The sequence below is a fragment of the Colias croceus genome, chromosome 22, assembly GCF_905220415.1.
Source record: "Colias croceus chromosome 22, ilColCroc2.1".
In the NCBI taxonomy this organism is placed as follows: domain Eukaryota; kingdom Metazoa; phylum Arthropoda; class Insecta; order Lepidoptera; family Pieridae; genus Colias; species Colias croceus.
The window spans coordinates 6,823,982-6,844,993 of NC_059558.1; the positions used below are offsets into that span (position 1 = coordinate 6,823,982).

General features: G+C 31.9%; 1 protein-coding gene across 2 annotated transcripts; it reads right to left on the minus strand.

Annotated features, from left to right (window-relative positions):
* Nucleotides 1–14,939: 14,939 nt before the first annotated feature.
* On the minus strand, nt 14,940–19,022 carry LOC123701727 (zinc finger protein 93-like). 2 transcript variants are annotated; one of them, XM_045649236.1, is made up of 3 exons: nt 18,978–19,022; nt 18,705–18,862; nt 14,940–17,259 (listed from the first exon to the last, which is right to left on the minus strand). In XM_045649236.1, exons 2-3 carry the CDS (start codon nt 18,816–18,818, stop codon nt 15,268–15,270), a joined length of 2,106 nt encoding a protein of 701 aa, XP_045505192.1. In that variant the 5' UTR covers nt 18,819–18,862; nt 18,978–19,022; the 3' UTR covers nt 14,940–15,267. The 2 variants fall into 2 exon arrangements, with proteins under 2 accessions (XP_045505192.1, XP_045505191.1); XM_045649235.1 differs by lacking the exon at nt 18,978–19,022 and having other exon boundaries at nt 18,705–18,929.
* Nucleotides 19,023–21,012: the final 1,990 nt, after the last annotated feature.

The following is a 21,012-nucleotide window of genomic DNA, read 5'->3' on the forward strand; positions in this document are numbered from 1 at the left end:
GCGTCTGTCTGCTACTGGGACCGGCACGTGCGGGCCGGGCCGTGTTAATTGCCCGCAAAACAATCGGCCTGATCGCCGGAGCGTCCGATAATGCGCGCTCGCCCGTCCTTGCAATAACTATTGTTTACTACTTACAAGCGCTATTCGCCTGGTAAATATTAGTGCGTGGTGCACTCGTCTTTTGAATATTTTTTTTTAGTTTCTAGTATTTTTATACTTCATCTAGTTCTTTATACCTATGTTAAAGAATAAAAAATAAATTATGAGACGAGATTTTAAATAAAAAGAAGATCATTCACAACTACATCCGTTAAAAGTACTAAGTACAACTTTCTGTCAGTTCGCAAATACTTAATTCAAAAATTACTGAACGAATTTTTCTATCGTGACAATCATTTCACATAATGATTTATTTATAAGGAGGGTTAAGATTTTGAAATGAATGAATGAATGAATTTGATGAAATATGACGATAGCTTAAAAAAAGTCGCTAAAATCCAAGCCGCCTAGCCTGGACACTCATCAAATACACAGCTTTATTCATAGGAGATAACTAATACCAGTTACCATACAAAGTATTGTAACTTCACAATATCATACCTAATCGAAAATAATCGAAATGAATACAATATTATAAATCCCTATCAATATAAAATGTACGTTAACAATAATTGCCATTTCATAGTACTTACATGATGATGATCCCAGACCCCAGTGGGCTGATTTAAATACATTTAAATAACTTAGGAATTAGAATTTATATCAAAACCAAAATTATAGAAATTAATAATGAGAGCCAATTTAATCTTGACCTATTCACTTATTCTTTTTGGTACCTATTGTAATAAAGTAGTAATAAATATAAAAACAACGAACGAAAGTGTCACCCCTTTACGGTAAGCTTTACGGTATTAGCACAGACTAATAATAATATACTACGGTATTAGATTTCCTATGGAATTATAAAAAATTCCCCCACGTTTTTACCATGACATAATATTATAAGATCTTAAATATGTGGACCCTGTGGTTCTCGATATTACTTACATAGTTATTATAATATAACGTATTCTAATACACGATGTAGTTAGTTCTAAAATCTAACGATTACTACCTAATACATATTATTACATACTCTAAGAATCTAACCTAAATCTAAAAATCAATATTCACAAGAAAAACCTCTGAGTTATAACTTTTAACTTTTTGTTTTCACCTCTGCTAATGAAAATGTTGGAACTTGGAATAATTTAAAAATAATAATATTTTTTAATAGACAAATGTCAAATCGTTTACATAATGTTTGTGAATTAAAAATTGTGCCTTTTTTTCTAACACTCAGCCAGCTACTTGTTATTATTCTGTGACGAACTGAGAAGAAATCATCGCTAATATTCTAAAACAGCAATTAAGTTCTTTGCAGTAAGTCTCAATTTTAAATACATACTTTAAAACATAAACAAGAAAATGGTGCGCGCGCGCCGCCGACAACAATGCGCGCGGCTAGCGCGCTTGCGCGAATTGTGCGCAGGCTACTAGGCGAACATACGATGTGAGGATATTACGACTCGGAGAGTGAATCTTGCGCCGAATGAGATGATAGAAAGTATTTACTGAAAATTAAACCGTATTGCTAGCATAATAATAGCCATTTTGGTTTAATATTTTATTCGTAAGTCGGTAACACTCTTTCGTTTATGTAAACCTAGGAAGTTGATGAATAATATACCGTGATTTTTCATTCTTGCGTCCACCGTTCTCCGTCCGTCACAGTGGGGCCAATCCGTTCCTCTAGAAACAAAAAATATGTATATATTCTTTTTAGAGTTAAATAAAAAAAAAAAAAATATTATGTACATATTACAAAATCGTTATTTTCTATTTGTTGGTTTTTTATTTTCATAAAATTTTAAGGGTTTTTGATACATTTGTATATATATATTTGTAATTAATTTTTATCATTATATTTTTAAATAAATTCCTATTAAATAATTATTTAATAATTAATATTTAATACCTGTGCATTTAGGTACCTAAATTAACAATATTCTTACATACATACATATTTAATATACAATTATTGTATTATAAACAAAACAGATCCAGTAAAGAAATAAACATTAAAAATAAAATCGGATCCACTTTGGCCTGGATGCACATACGACATTTTTGCTCAATAATACCAGGGCATCATAAATCACAAAGGAGTCTATTTATTCCGCGGATCACTCACGGATGCTGAGAGGGAACTAGAAACGCATCTGTTCGAGCAGATCATAGCTGAGACGAATGGTGTACTAGGATGATATAACTGTGAGAAGGCGATGATTTCAGATGAAAGTATTCAGTTTCAAACGTCAGTTTCAACTGACAGTTGAATGCATTCTCTTCTAATTTATATCAATTCAATTTTAATCATTGTATAAATTTTAATGATATCAATTAAATGATTAAATTATTATGAGTTGTATTGAAGGTCTTTACAAAAATATTTTTTTTTTATTAGTGATTACTGAAGGTCGATGGAAATAAATGTTTCATAACCGGAGCATTTTATATATTCTGTTAAAATATAATACCTATGCTAATAAATATTACAGAGAAAATTTTCATATTATTATGCACATAGATTAATTAAATCTATCTTACGATAATGAATACGTAGGTACACACTTTTTCGTTGAATTTTTCACTGTATTTCCAAAACTTCATAAAAACCTTCATAAAATAAGACAAGCAGTTTTATTTGTAGGTATATCTTACATTTTTAATTTTTATTGTTAATTATATCTTTCAATTTTTTTTTTCAACAATAATAATAAAAATAGTATTAAGACTATGTATGATATAACACCATTTTTTTTAAATTAACGTTGTTCTTTATATTTACAGATATTATGGGTACCTACATATTGAAGCAATTTGTGCCAAATCGGCGCGATTAGTATCCCATATTGGGACTCACGAATCAAGATCTGTAGGCACATATAGTGCTGTGGTATGGGCTACAAATAATAAGGGTACCTAATTAAAATTGTTAACACAGGCTCAAAAAACGCTCAACCAATTTTGGTTAAAAATATAGCTGTAGCAGTATTATTAGTCTGTGGCTGTAGGTATCTATAGGTATTGTATGTGGCTGTATTATAATCATACAATGCAAATGAATAAAACCAATTACTGAATTAGTCTATCGATTGCCATGCTGTTACTTTAAATTATTTTTTTAATAAAATAGAAACACCTATGTATGTACCTCGAACGGTGAAGGAAAACATCGTGAGGAAACCGACATGTCGAAGAATTAAAAAGTTCGACGACATGTGTCATCCGCCAACACGCACTTGGCCAGCGTGGTGGATTATGGCCTGTACCCTCATAGGAGTGGGAACGTATAATATGGGCTGATGATGATGATGATGACCTATGTATGCTCATTTATTCCCACGCGACGCTAAGACGATCCTAAAGATAAAGGAGAGATTTTTAATTTCTTGTAAATACAATTAATAATTATTATTAAGTTGATTCAGATGTTATCATTACGTTAAAATACAGATGATCATTTTTATGTTCCAAATTCAAATTCCAAATGTTTGTATCGCTTTAAAATGTTTATTATCTGCTCTTTCATACAAAAACTATTGCACCGATTTGGCTAAAATTCGGTACATACATAGAGCGGGACTTATCTTAAATATTTTTTTGTGTATAATATTAAGAAAAATGTACCAGAATACCATAAGTGAAAGTAGCTGTTTTAAACTAGTTCCACACACGCATATACATATACAGATGTATAGATAGCTATATATGAGCACGCGGCAACATGTAAATCATTATTTCGGATCACGAACAGCAAAGCGTGGTTGTACATAGGAACGTATATAAGCTATGTATACGATATCATACAATCAAACCGACCTCACTAATGCGTCCTGTCGACGCTTCGTTCCGCACTTGCCAGCCTCTAGTGATGTAGTTTTATCGATATTTTGAGAATAAGTAGCGTTGGCTACTATTAAGTATTCTGTGGAATAAGCTAAAATATTTGCTACATGATCCAATGTAAAAGACGAGATTTGCTTGTAGTTTATTTAATGATACCATGAGAAATGATAAGTTCCTCCTCCTCGCTAAGAATTATTGAGATTTAATCAATATGAATTACCTACGGTTTTTTATATAATATGTATACAAATTAATTTTCCTTTTAATTTCTGCTATCCGTTATAACTAATATTATATTATTATTTTTATTATGTGACTCTATCTTTCTTTCGGTCTTTCCATGACGCTTTCACTACTAATTTACTAAACCTCTTTTAAACTGGAATGAAATTTGGAACTGAGAAAGACTTAGCTTTGGGAACGGACATAGGCTACCTTTGCTTAATGTGAGTGTAGCAGAGTGTACACTGTACAACTATCAGCTCTATAGCTGTGTGTTTGTAGTACTGTATGTCAAATGTGTGCTATAACGTGTAGTGCAACATGTTCAAAAATACAAAAAAGAGAATAAATATCGACATCGATAATCCGGGTCACCACTACCGACACCTACTTTACTGGCCCGGCCCCACCTCGCCCGGCGGCTTATCCGCAAAGCTGGCGCAGATATATTTCATTTCGCCACTAGGCAACTTTTTGTGCGCAGTACTCAGCTTTCTCACATATTCCCTTGTTTCTGACGCTCTGGTACACGCTTACAATATTGTAAGTAAAAGTTACATTTTACAAATAAAAAAAGTGTTTAAAAATATTAATTATTTTTTTTTTACATAAAAATGTATTTATGCATGAAACAAACGACAAAAAGCTAAAATGAAGTTGTATTAGTCCAAAAAAACTGTAGCAGTTGTAATTACGTTTTACAAGAACGTTGCAATTTACAACATTATATTTTTACCATTACCACCAAAATGAGACAATATTTTCTACCTACAATTCCTACCATTAGAAGAGGAAACCAAAATTTGCATCCAGTCCCGAACAAATTGCCGGCCCGTAGCGGGGATAAAAATGCACCGTCAGGCGTCTCTGGCAAAAGTTGACGAAATCAGCCACTTATTGAATGCATTCACAAATTGGATACCACTTCGAGAGTGCTGATGCGACGGTTCCTATAGTACACAACGGTTCGTGCCTCAAATTGGCGTGGTGAAACTTTTTGCGCGCCGAGTTTTTAGCAATTAGATGGTTTGCGAGTTTGTTTATAAATAATTGTTTATAAATCTAGAGTTTCGATTTCTGTAGAATGTTACAAAAGTTGATTTACAGGAAATTAAGTAAATCGATTAAGTAAAATATTTACTTATTACATTTCATTTTATTGTATTCCCTTTCCCGTCCAATATTTTGCTAGATCGATTTAGGTATAAATAACGAAATTCTGAAATAATTAAAAACAATTAAATTGAACTGAGAAAATCTTCATAATTGGGTTAAACGTTATAAGATATTTTACATAGGATAAGGATATGTATAAAGTTACTTACTGAAATTAAAAAAGAATAAATTGTCAAGGTAAAAAGTAGAGATTACAATAAATATCCCAATTCCAACTGAATTTACCGGTAAAAATACAATGTACAAGTCATTTTACAATGAATCAAATAAATAATTAAACGATGAAAGTAGCGATTGAAATAAGAAGTTTGTATTCAAGTTTCAACGCGTATTGAAAACCCATGAATGCTGGTACATCGAATATTTTTACAATATTAAAATTATGACCGTAGCAGCTACGGTCAGAAGATAATCAGGTCAGTTCTTGGAATGTCAATATTTACTAGACTAGGTTAAGTCAAACGAGGCCGCGTTAAATAATAATAATTAATGATTTTCTTTTGATAAAGTTGGCACGTGCAGAAAATATTTTTTTTTTTATAAATAAACAAAAACATAGTAGGTGCTATCTGTACGCCAGTACCAGGCCCGCAGCGAGCGGGGAGAGGCGTTGGCGGAGTAAATTAGGCGCGACTCGCTGTTGCCGCCCGTCGCACTCAGCGATATTGCTATCGGCCCGCTTTGACGATAGGGCTGGCGATGACGTAGTTTAATGCTTTTAATTATTTTGATTAAATTTTTTATAGGTGTTACCACTTATGGAAAACGTTGTTGAATTTTTAACATCGAACAGGAATGCAAAGTACACTAGTGTAAGTATTATAACATTTAATTAAGATTTGTGAAGAATAATACAAACGGGTACAAATTACAAATTTATGTTATTAGCAACTATCAATGTTATTAACAACTGTAAAAAAGTTTGCAGACTTCTGACTGAAAGGAGAAGATTTCATGTTCTATTGAACGCATATTTTTTGAAGTTATACTTTTTCTGGCGCGATGGAGAAAAATGATGAGAGTGAATTTTTACGATGCGCGCGCACACCGGCACCTAAATTTAACAGCATGAAGTTAGTTCTAGGTGGTATAAAAATTGATAACTATGTTCAAGTTGTATATTCTAGTATTTTTTTCCATACGCCAAAGAAGTATAACTTCTAACGCGTGTAAACTCTTTTTGGAAATCAATCATGTAAATGGTGACGAATGTTTCAGAAAATAGAGAAGAACATTGAACTTAAAACATGTACCATCATCATCATATTACTTAGGTATTGTAGCAAATTTATCAATAATTCCTTTGCCAAAAAATTATTATAATATAATTTTAATCCTTGAATCTATGTTGATGCTACACGTAGATTTCATATATTAACTATGAAATCGTACAACGTATTCTACAATTTTTACTAGTTTTCACATAACAATATACAGTATCCATTAATAGCAACTGGTTTTAATATATTTGCACAATACAAAAATCTTTGGTTCATAACTTTACAAAGTTATCACATTACATACAAAGCCATATCCATATTATAACAACTAGTTTAATATATTTCCGCTATAAAAAATCAGAATTAAAAACCGCTTTAGTTTTCAAAAAAAATCAGCACAATAAAATAAAATAAAAAAAACAAAGCACGCAGCAGCCCTACCGCGCGTCGGTTGCCGCCTGCCAGCCCGGGAACAAAGCAGCCGCGCCGAGCGCCACTCACCGCTACCGCTACCGAGCGACTGTAGCGCGACCGGCTGATTTTGATACTTGGGAATTTAATTTTAAGTGTTATTCAATATTCATATTCATATACTATATAAAGTTATATGTAAATTATTCATATAGTATATATAGTACATGCAGTATACAGTATTTAAATTGTTTTATTGGAACGAAGTTCCTTATCGCGCGTTGTGAAAGGGAGCTAGACGGAAAAAAATAAGATTAAAAGATGTAACGACACTTTTTGCTATATTTGTAAACCTTGCGGCGCGCGTCTTTTCTGTCCGTCTGTCTCTCTCTCTCTCTCTCTTTCATATTAATTGTTTTAGTAACTTCGTTCCATGCGGGTCTCCCTTGAAACCTGTCAGGTTTTTTTAACATTAAACTAATAATCTATACTTTCAGGAATCAACGTAAAGATCGCACACAAGAAATATAAGGAAAGAACATAACCCTACGGCTACACATAATGTGTGAATCTTATCATTCTTCATGTTAATGACTAAAGTATAGAAAAAAGCATTTTATTGTATTTCAAGGGTAGAGGAACATTTATGTAATGAGTAATAAATCTATTTATTGTCAATTGTGTCTTTTTTCTCTGTTAATATGAACATGACCAAACTCTTGCGTGTTCAAACATTCACTTTCCTAAAAAAAAATACCAGTTCATTAATTTAATGTGCTGTTGTGAATAAATATAATGATTACCTACATAATGAAACAAAAATCCGATCGCAGCCTTAAATTAAAAACCAGCGAAAGAACATTTTGAACAGTATAAAACTTAAAAACCATCAACATAATGTCTATAAATGAATTTTCTCAATAGTCATCAACCTATGGTATGCAATATAAACTACCCATAGGTAGATAAGTCACATTCCTAAATGAAGGAAAAGTGGAACACAAATAAATGACAAAATATTGTAATTTATTATAAAAAAGTATCAAAGTTCACGATCGCAGTAACCACACAATGATTCACCGAGGCGCGGCGCGGGTCGACATCGACATGGCGTCCCGTGCACTGCTATAACCTCACCTACCGCATATAAACACCGACTTATATCATGCGGCTCTGGTACATATACATGTAGCGTCTTACGACTTTTACTGGCATGGACGGGTTTTTTATTATCCACTCTTTTGAATATATTTTTTATTTATTTATATTTATAGTTTTTACTTTTTATAAAAATAAAAAGCTTATTATGAATACATTCATAAATGAAATTTACATATAACTCAATCTAATAACTGCATTGATTCTAGTCAGTAAACAATATTATGTGTAGAAATTCTAATAAAAAAACTTTCAATAGCCACAAGTACTTATTCCTAAATTTTTTTGTTTTAAATTTAAATCAAGCTCACACAATTTAGACAACATTTGCAATTTATGTTATTCAGCTTCAATATTAATTTCCTTCTACACATTCCTATACATGCTATGCGCGGTTGTTTATTATATTTGTAACTTTAACATTTCTGAATATGATATAACATTTATAGGTGAAAAATAGAGATGCGCCGAATAGTGGTTTCACCGAATAACCGAATACCGAATACTATTCGGTTAAAACCTTACCGAACCGAATATTCGGCCGAATTATTCGGTTCAATGTTTTGATGTGTTTTGATGCGTAAACGGATTCTAACGGGTCGCAAGTAGATGCTGGCTCGGTGGCGAGCGAGCCTTACCTCACCGTCTGCCACTCGCGTATATCGCCCGCGCACTCCGTGCCGTCTCAGTTGTGTTGAAACATCGCACGAATACGTTACAAATTAAAACAAAAAAATATTAAAATTTTTATATTGTTTAAAAGTTTTATATTTTTACTTTAAAGGTACAAGTCCGAGACGGGCCGCAGACCGCAAACTGCAACAGTAAACTGCAAGCGAAACCACTTGTTTCTATGAACATCTATGAAATTGATTCTAAGCGCGGCGACACTGCTGCCTGCAGACGCGACGCGCAGCGATTCATAGATTTTCATAGAAACAAGTGTTGTCGCTTGCAGTTTGCTGTTGCAGTTAGCGATCTGCGGCCCGTCTCGGACTTGTACCTTAAGTTAGTGTTTGCAACATGAGCGGACGTAAAAGATCGCGAGCTTGGGACTTTTTTGATGAAATGCAAGATGACAAAACAAAAGTTAAGTGTAATTTGTGTGTTTGTGTTATTTTTCGTGTGTCATATTCTATTGGGACTAAAAGCATTGTCTTCAGACTTCAGGATTTAAAGTATTATAAATATTAAATACTGACTAAGTGCTAATAATAAACATGATTAAATTATGTTGATGTAAATTTACAAAATAAACGTTGATTTGAAATGTAATGATTGTTTTATTTTATACTAGCTTTCCGCCGGCGGCTCCGCCCGCGGTTTCAAAGAAAAACTCGCATAGTTCCCGTTCCCTTGGAATTTCCGGGATAAAACCTATCTTATAATACTCGTGGATAATGTAGCTTTCGAATGGTAAAATAATTTTTTAAATCGGTCCAGTAGTTTATGAGCCTATTCATTACAATCAAACAAACAAAGTTTTCCTCTTTATAAAATTAGTGTAGATACCTTAGGTTCAACACATTCTTCATAGGATTTCTTTGACTTGTGCAGTTTAGTATGACATATTAAATCATTCATAATATGAAGTTATTTATTTAGTTCTATAGCCAAGAAATTAGAAACACTCATACCGAATATATTCGGCACCTAAACCGAATAATTCGGCCGAATACGAATAGTGAAAAAGATGCCGAATATGCCGAATACCGAATATGTATTCGGTATTCGGCGCATCCCTAGTGAAAAACATGACCAAATTTTGATTACAGGTTTGTTTAGGTATTTAATCTTATAATATATATATATATATATAAATCTCGTGTCACAATGTTTGTCCTCAATGGACTTAACCGATTATAATAAAATTCGCACACCATGTGCAATTCGATCCAACTTAAGAGATAGGATAGTTTAAACATGAAGGTACCACGGGCGAAGCCGGGGCGGAACGCTAGTATTTAATATTTATCTATACTAATATTATGAAGCTGAAGAGTTTGTTTGTTTATTTGAACGCGCTAATCTCAACGACTGGTCCGATTTGAAAAATTATTTCGCTGTTATATTCGCTATAGGCTATATATCATCAGTCTAAGACCAACAGGAGCGGAGCAACGCAGGTAAAACCGCGGGGCACAGCTAGTAAGCGAATAAAGTGTCACGTTATACACATACATGATACAGTACACACATGAATGGGATTAGATGTATGGATGGTTTTGAAACGTAGAAATAAGAAAATAACCCTTTCTAAAATAATCCTATCCTACTATCCTATCCTGCTAATATTATAAATGAGTTTGAGATACCTACAGGTTAAGGCACAGGCAGGCACTTAATATTTTATTTTTTTGCTATAATAATTTATAATTACAAAAATAATATCTGTATGCGGCCTGAATAAAATTATATATCATATCTATAATAATATCTGTGATCCATTTTCTTTCTATTCTTTAAATTTTCAAAATCTTCAATTCAATAATAACTAACTATCTGATAAAAAATTCGAAGGTCCTCTGACCTCTCCGATCTGAAATTAATTGAAGCAAAAGAGGAATTGTTATAATTATTATTTATTATTCAATGAAAGAATTAATATTTATTATTTTTATTCAAAATTAAGATATTTGAATTATGCAACGAAAGTGAATGAATTAAATAAAATATTAAATTTAATATTAAATCAAATATTATTATTATTTTTTTTAAATACTTAAATTATAACTTTATATTATTAAGATATTGCAAAAAAAACATCGCCATCTAGTGCTAAGTAGATGAAATAATAATTACGAATAATTCACGCCATCTAGTGATGAGTAGAAGAACAAACCGAAGAGAAAACGTTACGAGTATAATGCCATCGAGTTCGATGGCATTATAATAATTCCGCTATTCTTCCAAAAATTAAACTTCAATAAAATACAAATAAAAATAAAATTTAAGAAATACGTCCACATATTTTCTGTAACAATTACAATATTTATAAATAAAAATATATATTATAGTATTCTTTGGTAAAATTTTAAATTATACACATTTTACCAAAAAGCGCCATCTGTTATTCACTAGAAATACTATTTAAACTTACAAAACCGCTTCTTTTCAGTTTGTTCATTTACTCATCACTAGATGGCGCGAATATAACTGCAACAAATACAACTACTAGATACTAGATGGTGCCAGTTTTAATTAATGCTGTGACTATTTGTTTTTCTACTCATTACTAGATGGCGCTAATTTAGATTTTTAACAAATATTCATAATTACTAGTACAACTATTTGATACTAGATGGCGTAATTTTTAAATGTAAGATAAAAAAATATTTCTTCCATTGTTTGTAGTTCTATTTTAGTACAAAAGTATGAAATTAAATTTCACACCATTTCTTGTATACTAAATATGTAACAAACAATGGAAGAAATATTTTTTTTATCATCTTATGATACTAGGTTGGAACCCTTTTGAATACGTAAATATAAAAATTAGCTCTGGTTAGTCATTTTTTTGCGATAGCATTCCTACTTATAGTAAACTCACTGTATTTTCGTTTAAATAGGGCTTTTAAGTAAAACTAATTTGAATTTACCTTAGATACATAAACGAATTTACTGTGATCTTTTCCAGAATGGTAACTATGCTATTATGTTCAATAAATAATACTTTACCGTGTATACTTATGTATGTTACCGGCAATCTGTGTCACTGTGTGATGCAGTAGGTACATACAGTATATAATGAAGGAATATGGATATTTTAACTAGCCTCTTGCCCAGAATTCGACCGTTGTATAATATTATACGTCTATTCATATCTAATGCGACAATAATTTTTGACATCAGTCCAGTATTCTTGAGATGAGCGCGTTCAAACAAAACAGACACTCTTCAGAATTATATTAAACTTTTAATATTTTTTAACTCTTAAGGGCTGATTTGTTAATTCAATCGTTGGTTAAAACTTATTCATCGAATAACGTTTTAAACTACCATTTCAAAAATGTATTCTTTTGAAAGTTTATACTTAGGTGACATTTTAAAATGTTCGTGTAATACCTACTAATAAATACGGAAAATTTTTAACCAAGGATTGAAAAATCGGCCTATGCAAATAATTTAAAGGGGAGGAGGTGAAATAAAACAATTGAGTCATTATAAATAAATTAAAATTTATTTTTATTTCAGTATAAAAAAATCCTGCCTAGTTTTACATGCGTCTTCTTTCTCACGTATCAGCTATCTATTTACCTAAATATATTTGTTTCAACAAAATTCTAACAACTAAGAATAGTGGTTTTTGGTATTCGACACAAAAATACAATATTAATATCGCCACAGCAAAATGACCTGAATAGACTACAAGCCCGCATAGGAAAAAAATATGGGTCAAATGAACCACCAGGGGACATATCTAGAACGATAGCAGAGCAAAAAATAATAAGATTCATCACTATGCCGTCACTTGTAAGCTGTCCAACTGAGTGCAGATGAGAATTGAAAAGTACAGGTAGACTCGGTAAATTTTGGTCATTTGACCATGTACGGCATTCTTAACCATCGATAGATCCATTAAAAATAATAAGAAACCGCTCAGTGCCGTACAAAAATGGTGGTCCACAAAGTCGGAATTTTTATTTAATTTCCGAGAGTTACCGGGGGTAAATTTGGTCATTTGACCATGTACGGCATCTGTGTCATACTATGCCTATACTGCTTTTAATCCATTATTCCGCAACGCCGTACAAAAATCATGGGGATAAGGGGAAAAAATCGAGAGTTGTAATCCCCTCTCTTTCCCCACTCCAGGGGGTCATTTGACACAACACGAAATAAATTTATTTTTAAAGTATTTTATGCATAGATAATATTTTTTCATGTGCCGTACATTTTCGTTGGTTCAAAGGGGAAAAATCTGAAAAAGAAAAAAATCCATATAACGAAATGTTTGCTTTATATTTTGATAATAAAATATAAATATACATTAATATTAAGAAGCTCGAGGTGGTTAATTATCACCTTGGAAAGTCGGAGTCAGGTGGAATGGACTCCGTTAAATTGATGAACTAATAAAGAAGCTATGAACGAAAAGATGTGAATTATATGCAATCAGCCCATGAATACAGGTAAAGTCACAAGCAAATGCTAGTAATATATACATATTCAAAATGTACAAGTAAAGCGCTTTCAAATGATACCAAACACGGCATATTTATCTTAACTTTATTTTTTTACTCCGTATGTTTTGTCCGCTAGAGGGCGCCACATTAGATTTTGTGAAACCCCATATAGCCTTTAGCTAGCTGGTCGCTGGTTATCCAGTGAACAATTCAGACGCTTCTAATGATATGTCATTTGTCGAATTCTGATAAGTAGTTTAGAAGTTACGAGGGAATAGATGAACATACATACATGACCTGTCAAAATCATAACCCTCCTTTTGCTTTGCCGTAGTTGGGTAAAAATATGTTAATGCCGTACTGTATCAAATGGCCATAAAGCACCCTTAAAATTGTAGCTTTCGTCGCTTTCATCAGCCTAAAAGATGTGGTCTGTACAAAAATGTACGGCATCGTTTTTTCCTAATTTATCTATGTTAATACTATTTAAAACAACGAATAAAGTGTAGAAAACTATTATATTTCATTAATCTACGATGTTTAAACTTTTACAAAATTTCTGTTTTTGCATTTCTCTATAACTTTTTTTAGAACGGTTTCTTTTGAACGGCAATACTATACAACAATTGAATTTTACAATATCATGTTAAAAAAAAAGTTCCCGTACAGGGTCAAATGACCTTACAGCTCTTTATATCAAGAATTCGATGAAATTAAGATGATTATTGGTATACATTTAAAAGAACAATTATTTTTTGACGGCATTGCTTTTAATAGTACTTTTGAGTGCTAGATAATGTTTTGGAACCGAAGCCGTACTTAGTCAAATGACCCCCTGGAGTGGGGAAAGAGAGCGGATTGCAACTCTCGATTTTTTCCCCTTGTCCCCATGATTTTTGTACGGCGTTGCGGAATAATGGATTAAAAGCAGTATAGGCATAGTATGACACAGATGCCGTACATGGTCAAATGACCAAATTTACCCCCGGTAACTCTCGGAAATTAAATAAAAATTCCGACTTTGTGAACCACCATTTTTGTACGGCACTGAGCGGTTTCTTATTATTTTTAGTGGATCTATCGATGGTTAAGAATGCCGTACATGGTCAAATGACCAAAATTTACCGAGTCTACCTGTACTTTTCAATTCTCATCTGCACTCAGTTGGACAGCTTACAAGTGACGGCATAGTGATGAATCTTATTATTTTTTGCTCTGCTATCGTTCTAGATATGTCCCCTGGTGGTTCATTTGACCCATATTTTTTTCCTATGCGGGCTTGTAGTCTAGAAGTAATCTAGTTATGTTGCTTCTCATAAATTAGGCAGATGTTTAAAAAATTAATAACTTTTCACTACTTATTTAGTAATAAACTGCGATAATTATGATCCTTTTTTGTGTTTTGGGTTAAAATAAGTTGTTAAATTAAAAAAAAAATTAAATACTTAATATATTATATTTAGAAGAATCTTCAGGCACAAATATTTTTAAAGAAACAATTAAATATCTAATCTATAACTGTGGAACTACAACACTAACATACTAGTAATATTAAAAATTCTGTGATATTTCTGTACTTATATTAAAACTAGCGGTCCGCCCCGGCTTCGCCCGTGGTACATATTCACGTTTTCTCTACATAAGAACCATCCTCGAACGTCAAGGAATATTATAAAAAAAGAATTAACGAAATCGGTTAAGCCGTTCTCAAGTTATGCGCTTACCAACACATTTTGGGATTCATTTTTATACATATTAAAATTTATAAAAGTTCGCATAAATCGTCAGTCCAAAAGCCTATCTAACTAATGCATTACAATGTATTACTATTTATTCTATTAACTATCTATTGCAATACATTTTATTTGAGGTCTGAAGTTGAAGACTTTTATATGTGTTACTTATACAATACGCTTTGCGCTGTAAACATTAGTTACTAGTAAAACAAAATTCCATCTCCGAACATAATTCGAAAACATTCTTCAACCTTCTCTAAAACCTGTTTAGTACTTATTCCAAGGCATATTATCAATTGAATGTTTTCTCAATTTGTGTTTCTTCAAATATTTAGAGTCGATAAATGCCTCGTCACAAATTGTGCACACATAAGGCCTCTCTCCCGTGTGAGTGCGTAAATGTACGACCAAGTTTCCTTTTAACGCAAAGAACTTCATACAAACTGAGCATCCAAACTTCTTCTCTCTCGTATGCGTTAATTGATGTGTTCTTAAGTGAGTCTTGGTTTTAAACCGCAGTGAACATAATTGGCAAGGGAACGGCCTCTCGTTTGTGTGAACTCGCTCATGCATTATCAACATCGCTTGACTCGCACATCTCTTGCCGCATATTGTGCATTCAAACCTCTTCATTTGTTTATTACCCTTTTTATCCTCCAACCTCTCTATAATGTGCGTTTTTTCTATGTGCTGGTCCAACGCTGATTCCAGTGAGAACATTTTCTTACATATGGAACATGCATAACCTAAAAGTTTTCCCAAATTCGTTGTTACTTCTTGCCTTACCGTTTTCATAAGTTCTTCTTTGACGCGATTGATTTTCGATCTTGTACATTCATCAGATTCTTTATGCAATGTTAAGGCAGCTTTGTCTTCAAACACTGTGTCGCAGAAATTACAAGTTGTCGAGTTGATGTGTGTCAGTCTGTGTGTTTGCATTGTTATCTTTTGATTGAACCGTTTCGAGCATATATCACAGACAAATTCCTTGATTCCGCTATGTATTATCATGTGTCGTTTTAAGTTATTCTGATTAGCAAATGTCTTTTGACAAATCTCACACTGAGGCTTGGTGTTATGAGTGTATTTTATATGTTGGGTTAGCGCATTTCGTCTCACAACTTGATTACAGAATGGACAAGACACTACCGGTCCTGTTGATCGATGGAGTAGTGTATGGCCAGTTAATATTTCTGCTGTTTCAAAACCTTTTCCACACAGATTACATAAATGTTCACCCGCTGGGTTGTGTTTGTATTGATGTTTCTCAAACTCGGCTAGATCTTCAAACACCTCCCCACAATCACAAAGGAACGTCCCATCCTCTTGTTGTAGTACAGTCGCTATTTGTCCCTCATCTGTGTATTCAATCACAAATTCTGAACCGTCAACTTTCAATATCTGAAACTGTGAATTGTCATCACCCTCACATAATATAATTTCTTCTTGTGACATATTATCGTCATTTACATTTGATTCCTCTTGTGTTGCTGTTAAATATTTAACACTTTCGTCATTTTTCAGTAGAATAGTCTTTTCAAGACCAGATGGAGTGACGATTTTGATTAAATTTCTTGGATTGTACTCTTTGACTCCATCTGCAAGAGTAACAGTTATAGGATTGTCTTTGTCATTGGTATTGTCAATTGTAATAAGTTGGTCTTCATTTGTGTCTACAATATCCAATGCATTTGCAAAATCAACTTCAATTTCATGCCCTTCCTCATTTTCTAAAATAGTTTCCGGAACACTAGCTGAGACTTTTGTGTTTGATATTAAGAATGAATCGATACAGCTCTGCAAGGAATCATTTTGTATGACATTCTCATTTGTATCTGCATTCTGTGAATTTGAATCTTCGTTTATACAAATATTGACCTCTTCATACTCAACTTCTTTCTTAATAGGAGCTGGAAGTGGCAGCGGTTTCTTATCATTCTTATCATCTCCATCTTTAGGATCATCAATAACTAAGACATAATAATAATCATCATCATCCATAGGTTCCGTTTTAATTATGGATTCCAATTTCTTCATAGATTCCTTTGTTTTATCCTCGTCGCTCATATTTTGGTTGGAATTCATATGTTTTTCAATCTGTGACAGTAACTCATCTTTTACATCAGCAGGAATGGTATTGAGTTGTGTTTTTAATTCATTATCCATTTTTAAACATTGTTCCCTGAATTCATGAGCCGATTTCATTATGGTAAAGCAACAGTCGCACAGCCTTTGGGGTAGCCTGTCGTCTTCTGTTACCTGTAAGAAAAAGTATTTCATTGTACTCATATCTCATATAATAGTATATTTCATATACTCATGGTAATGTGAGTCTGTCTGTGTTTAGTGACATCTTGTTTAACATGGTAGAAAATTACATATAATATAATAATGTATCTATATTTTTTATATGTTAAAACTATAACTTTATGATAGTAAATTAAGATTTATTTTTCAGAAAAACATTTATTATAGAATTAGCTTGTATAAATGAATGTTAATTATCAATTTGTTTTACTATCAATTATTATCATAATTTATGCTATGTTATATGAATGATCATTTATTAATTCATATCAATGAGATATTATTTTAAATGAGTTTTGTAGTTTGTTTGTCAATATTTTAGCTGTGCTGTGTGTATGAATCATGTATATAACCTGTGTACTTGTAAAGTTTCATCCAAATCTGTTCAGTAGTTTATTTATTTTATTAAAATTTTAAGTTTCATTCAACATATAAACATATAAATATGACTGACTAATCCACAGCCTAAACTACTGGACCAATTCGGGTGAAACTTGCTGGCAGATAACCAATGATGTAGGCATGAAGAATTTTTGATAAATTCTACTCCCAAGGGGATATAATGGGGTTTGTAAGTTTATACAACAGAAACATCTAGTTAAACATATTATTTACCTAGCCAACACCTTATTTCAAATTTCTTATAAGTTAAAGAGAAAACTGATGAAAATGTGTTTGTGTTATTCAGACAGTATGTTTAAAAATGTATATTTATTGTTATGTACAACAACATGAGAGTGATGTGAGGATATTATATTGTAGGTTATGTTATTTATTATTAGCGAGAACATACATAATATTCTTACTGTCTATCATGTATAATTTAAATTAAGTTATTTAACCCATTGAGCCCCAAGCGGCCCGATTGGTCCCAGACACAATAGATTTTGTATTTTGTCTGTGGTTCCAGGGCCTGAATTATTAAAGGTTGACAAACTAAAATGTTAAAAGTGATGAGATATTTTAATGATGTTGGGTCTTATATTTTTAACTGGAGATCATATTTGCTGACCTTTTTGTAAGATAATAAGGGGAATAATATGATGAGATTTTTAAACCAAATTGTAAAAATATAAATGGGCTTTTAGTTAGGTATAAAACATAACAATGCAGTTGTTAAATATATTATTTACCTTGTGAACTTGTTAAAACAATCTTTACATAAAGCAAATGATTTTATCAGCCTATATCTGTATACAAGATTTACTTTTATCTTTTTAAAATTTTAATTTTCAAACTCTCGTTGCATTGATACATTGTCAATTTTGACATTTATATCTCTTGAATATTATTATTGAAATTTATCAGATAATTGATATTTAACCATTATTACTGTAAGCTATTGAATAAGTTACCGTACTAAGCAATGGTTAGATTAAATATGAGCGTCTATTTACCTCAATAGATGTTGTTTCCAAAAACTTTTCTTTAATATTTTCATCGTTGTCTAATATTGACACTGTTGTGTCCGGCGAAAGACAGCATCGACATAAATTTGACCACGATTCCATTTTTGATTAGAACGTATCGAACATTACTATTCCGCCAGGAAATTCTGAAAAATGTTTATATATTCGTTTAGAATCCATTGTTTTGACAGTCATTTGCTTATAATCAGAGACCACAATAAATAAACGTAGGTATCCAAAGAGTAAAAATTATCTACGGACCTTGTCCATAAAGACGATCTATTGCAATTTATAGACAAGAGAGCGACGAGCGTAGCAAGATGGCTGCACAACGCGGTACGAGATTCCACCGGAAATAGTGTCAACTGTCATGAAGTTGTCTCATATTCGCATTGCGTTCGCTTGGCCACAGATTAAATATAACAATTTTACGAATGTTTACATAAATAATAAATAATACAAGAATCATAAATCTTACAATTTTAGATCATTAGGTAATGATTTAAGCATAAAATAGATAAATTACGAATATTTAATTGTTTTTCAGGAATATTAGTTTAAAATAAAAACAAAGAGGTTTGTTTAAATTTGCGATTTACGTCTTTTGACATGGTTTGACTTTTAATTCCATCAACATATGCCATGGCCATATCGTTAGTTTATTATTATCAACAAAAAAAATATATATTGTTTGTTCTTTTTTCATTATTAGTTTATAAGCATTTATTATCGTTTGTTGTTCAATAAATAACGTTTCTTAGAACATTTCATTGCCGTTTTATTGTTTAATTTGCAATTTTTAATTATGTGAATCTTATGTGAATATACATTTGGATCAATAAGTTTTTGGATTTACGGCCATAGACAATTAGAATTTGTTTTAGAGGGAAAATCAAATACATTTTAGTGATTTTACTTTTCCCTATGTTTTTTTGCATGCCGTACGGCCGTGTGTAAGCGAGAGGGAATGATAAGCGCCGCCATTTAAGATTTGTTTCTTTATTGAAATGCGTTATACGTTTTTTTGTTTGTCCTAATTTGCTCTTATTAAGTACCTAATGATCTTTGCTACAACCATAACCAAACTAGTACGTTAGATTTATGTTTAATGCTAATAAATAATTTTATGTTAACCAAATCATAACATATTTTTTATTTTAATAATTGGTTTATATATTCTTACTACCAACTATCTATAAATTTGATATTTATGTGTGTATTGCCTCTAAACTTGTTTAAATATACTTGTATAAATATAGAGTACTGTTTTTTTTTTACTTTAAAAACCTTTAAAATAAGTTATAAATAGCTTCCCTAAAAAAAATATAATTACAAGTTGATTACTTTAAAAAATATCGTTGAGTTTTGACTTTGTAATAATAATTAAATATAGGTAACATTTAAGTTGCAACGTGTTATTAATTATTTGATAGTTTATAGTTCCGGCTGATAAACGAAGTGCATAAGTTAGTGCCTCTATAGCAGCTCGTCCCGGCTCCGCCCTATTTCAATACTATTTTTGTATCATGTTATTTTAACAATATTTGTGAGACGTTTGCGCTAGCCGCAGGCAGACATGAATAAAATAGTTAAGTTTCAAAGCCAGAAAAGGTTTGTGTACAATTTTGGCATTAAAAGTTACATAGGGGCGCCACTTTTTAATTTAAAAAGAACACGTAATATTTGTATGCATTTTTAAAAGTAGTTGCATCTTTTATTTATCATACGTTATTCGTAATATGTGAGTAGAGTGTGAGAATGTTGATGCATTACTTTTTACGATCATTTCAACTATTTTTAACGCAATTTATTCAGCAAGCGTGGTCAGTGGTACCTAAATTGATGTACCTACCTGTTTTAAGGGTTCCGTATCAAATGGCTGAGATAGGACCGTATTACGGGCTTAGCTGTCTGTCGGTCTGTCGGTTACCAAGTTGAATGAAATAAAATATTGTGTTAATTAGATATTAATTGAAAATTTCCAAGATGGCTGAATGTCCTTTGCCGCTATTACAAAAAATACGACGAACGAAACGAAGAAATAAATAAATATTTAACGGAATTATATGTTGAAGATATTTTATAATTGATAGTGGCAACCCTACGTTGCGTGGGCTGTCATAATTTAAGCTCTTGGTCCAACGGAAACTGGCCCATCTTTCATCGGCCGGGTTAAGATGATTTATTTATCAACCATCTCATTAAACATTTATAAGCTTTTAGATAAATTCGCTTGTTTATATTATAACGTTTTCTTTATTTAAAAATATGAGAACTATAATATTGTTACTACTCT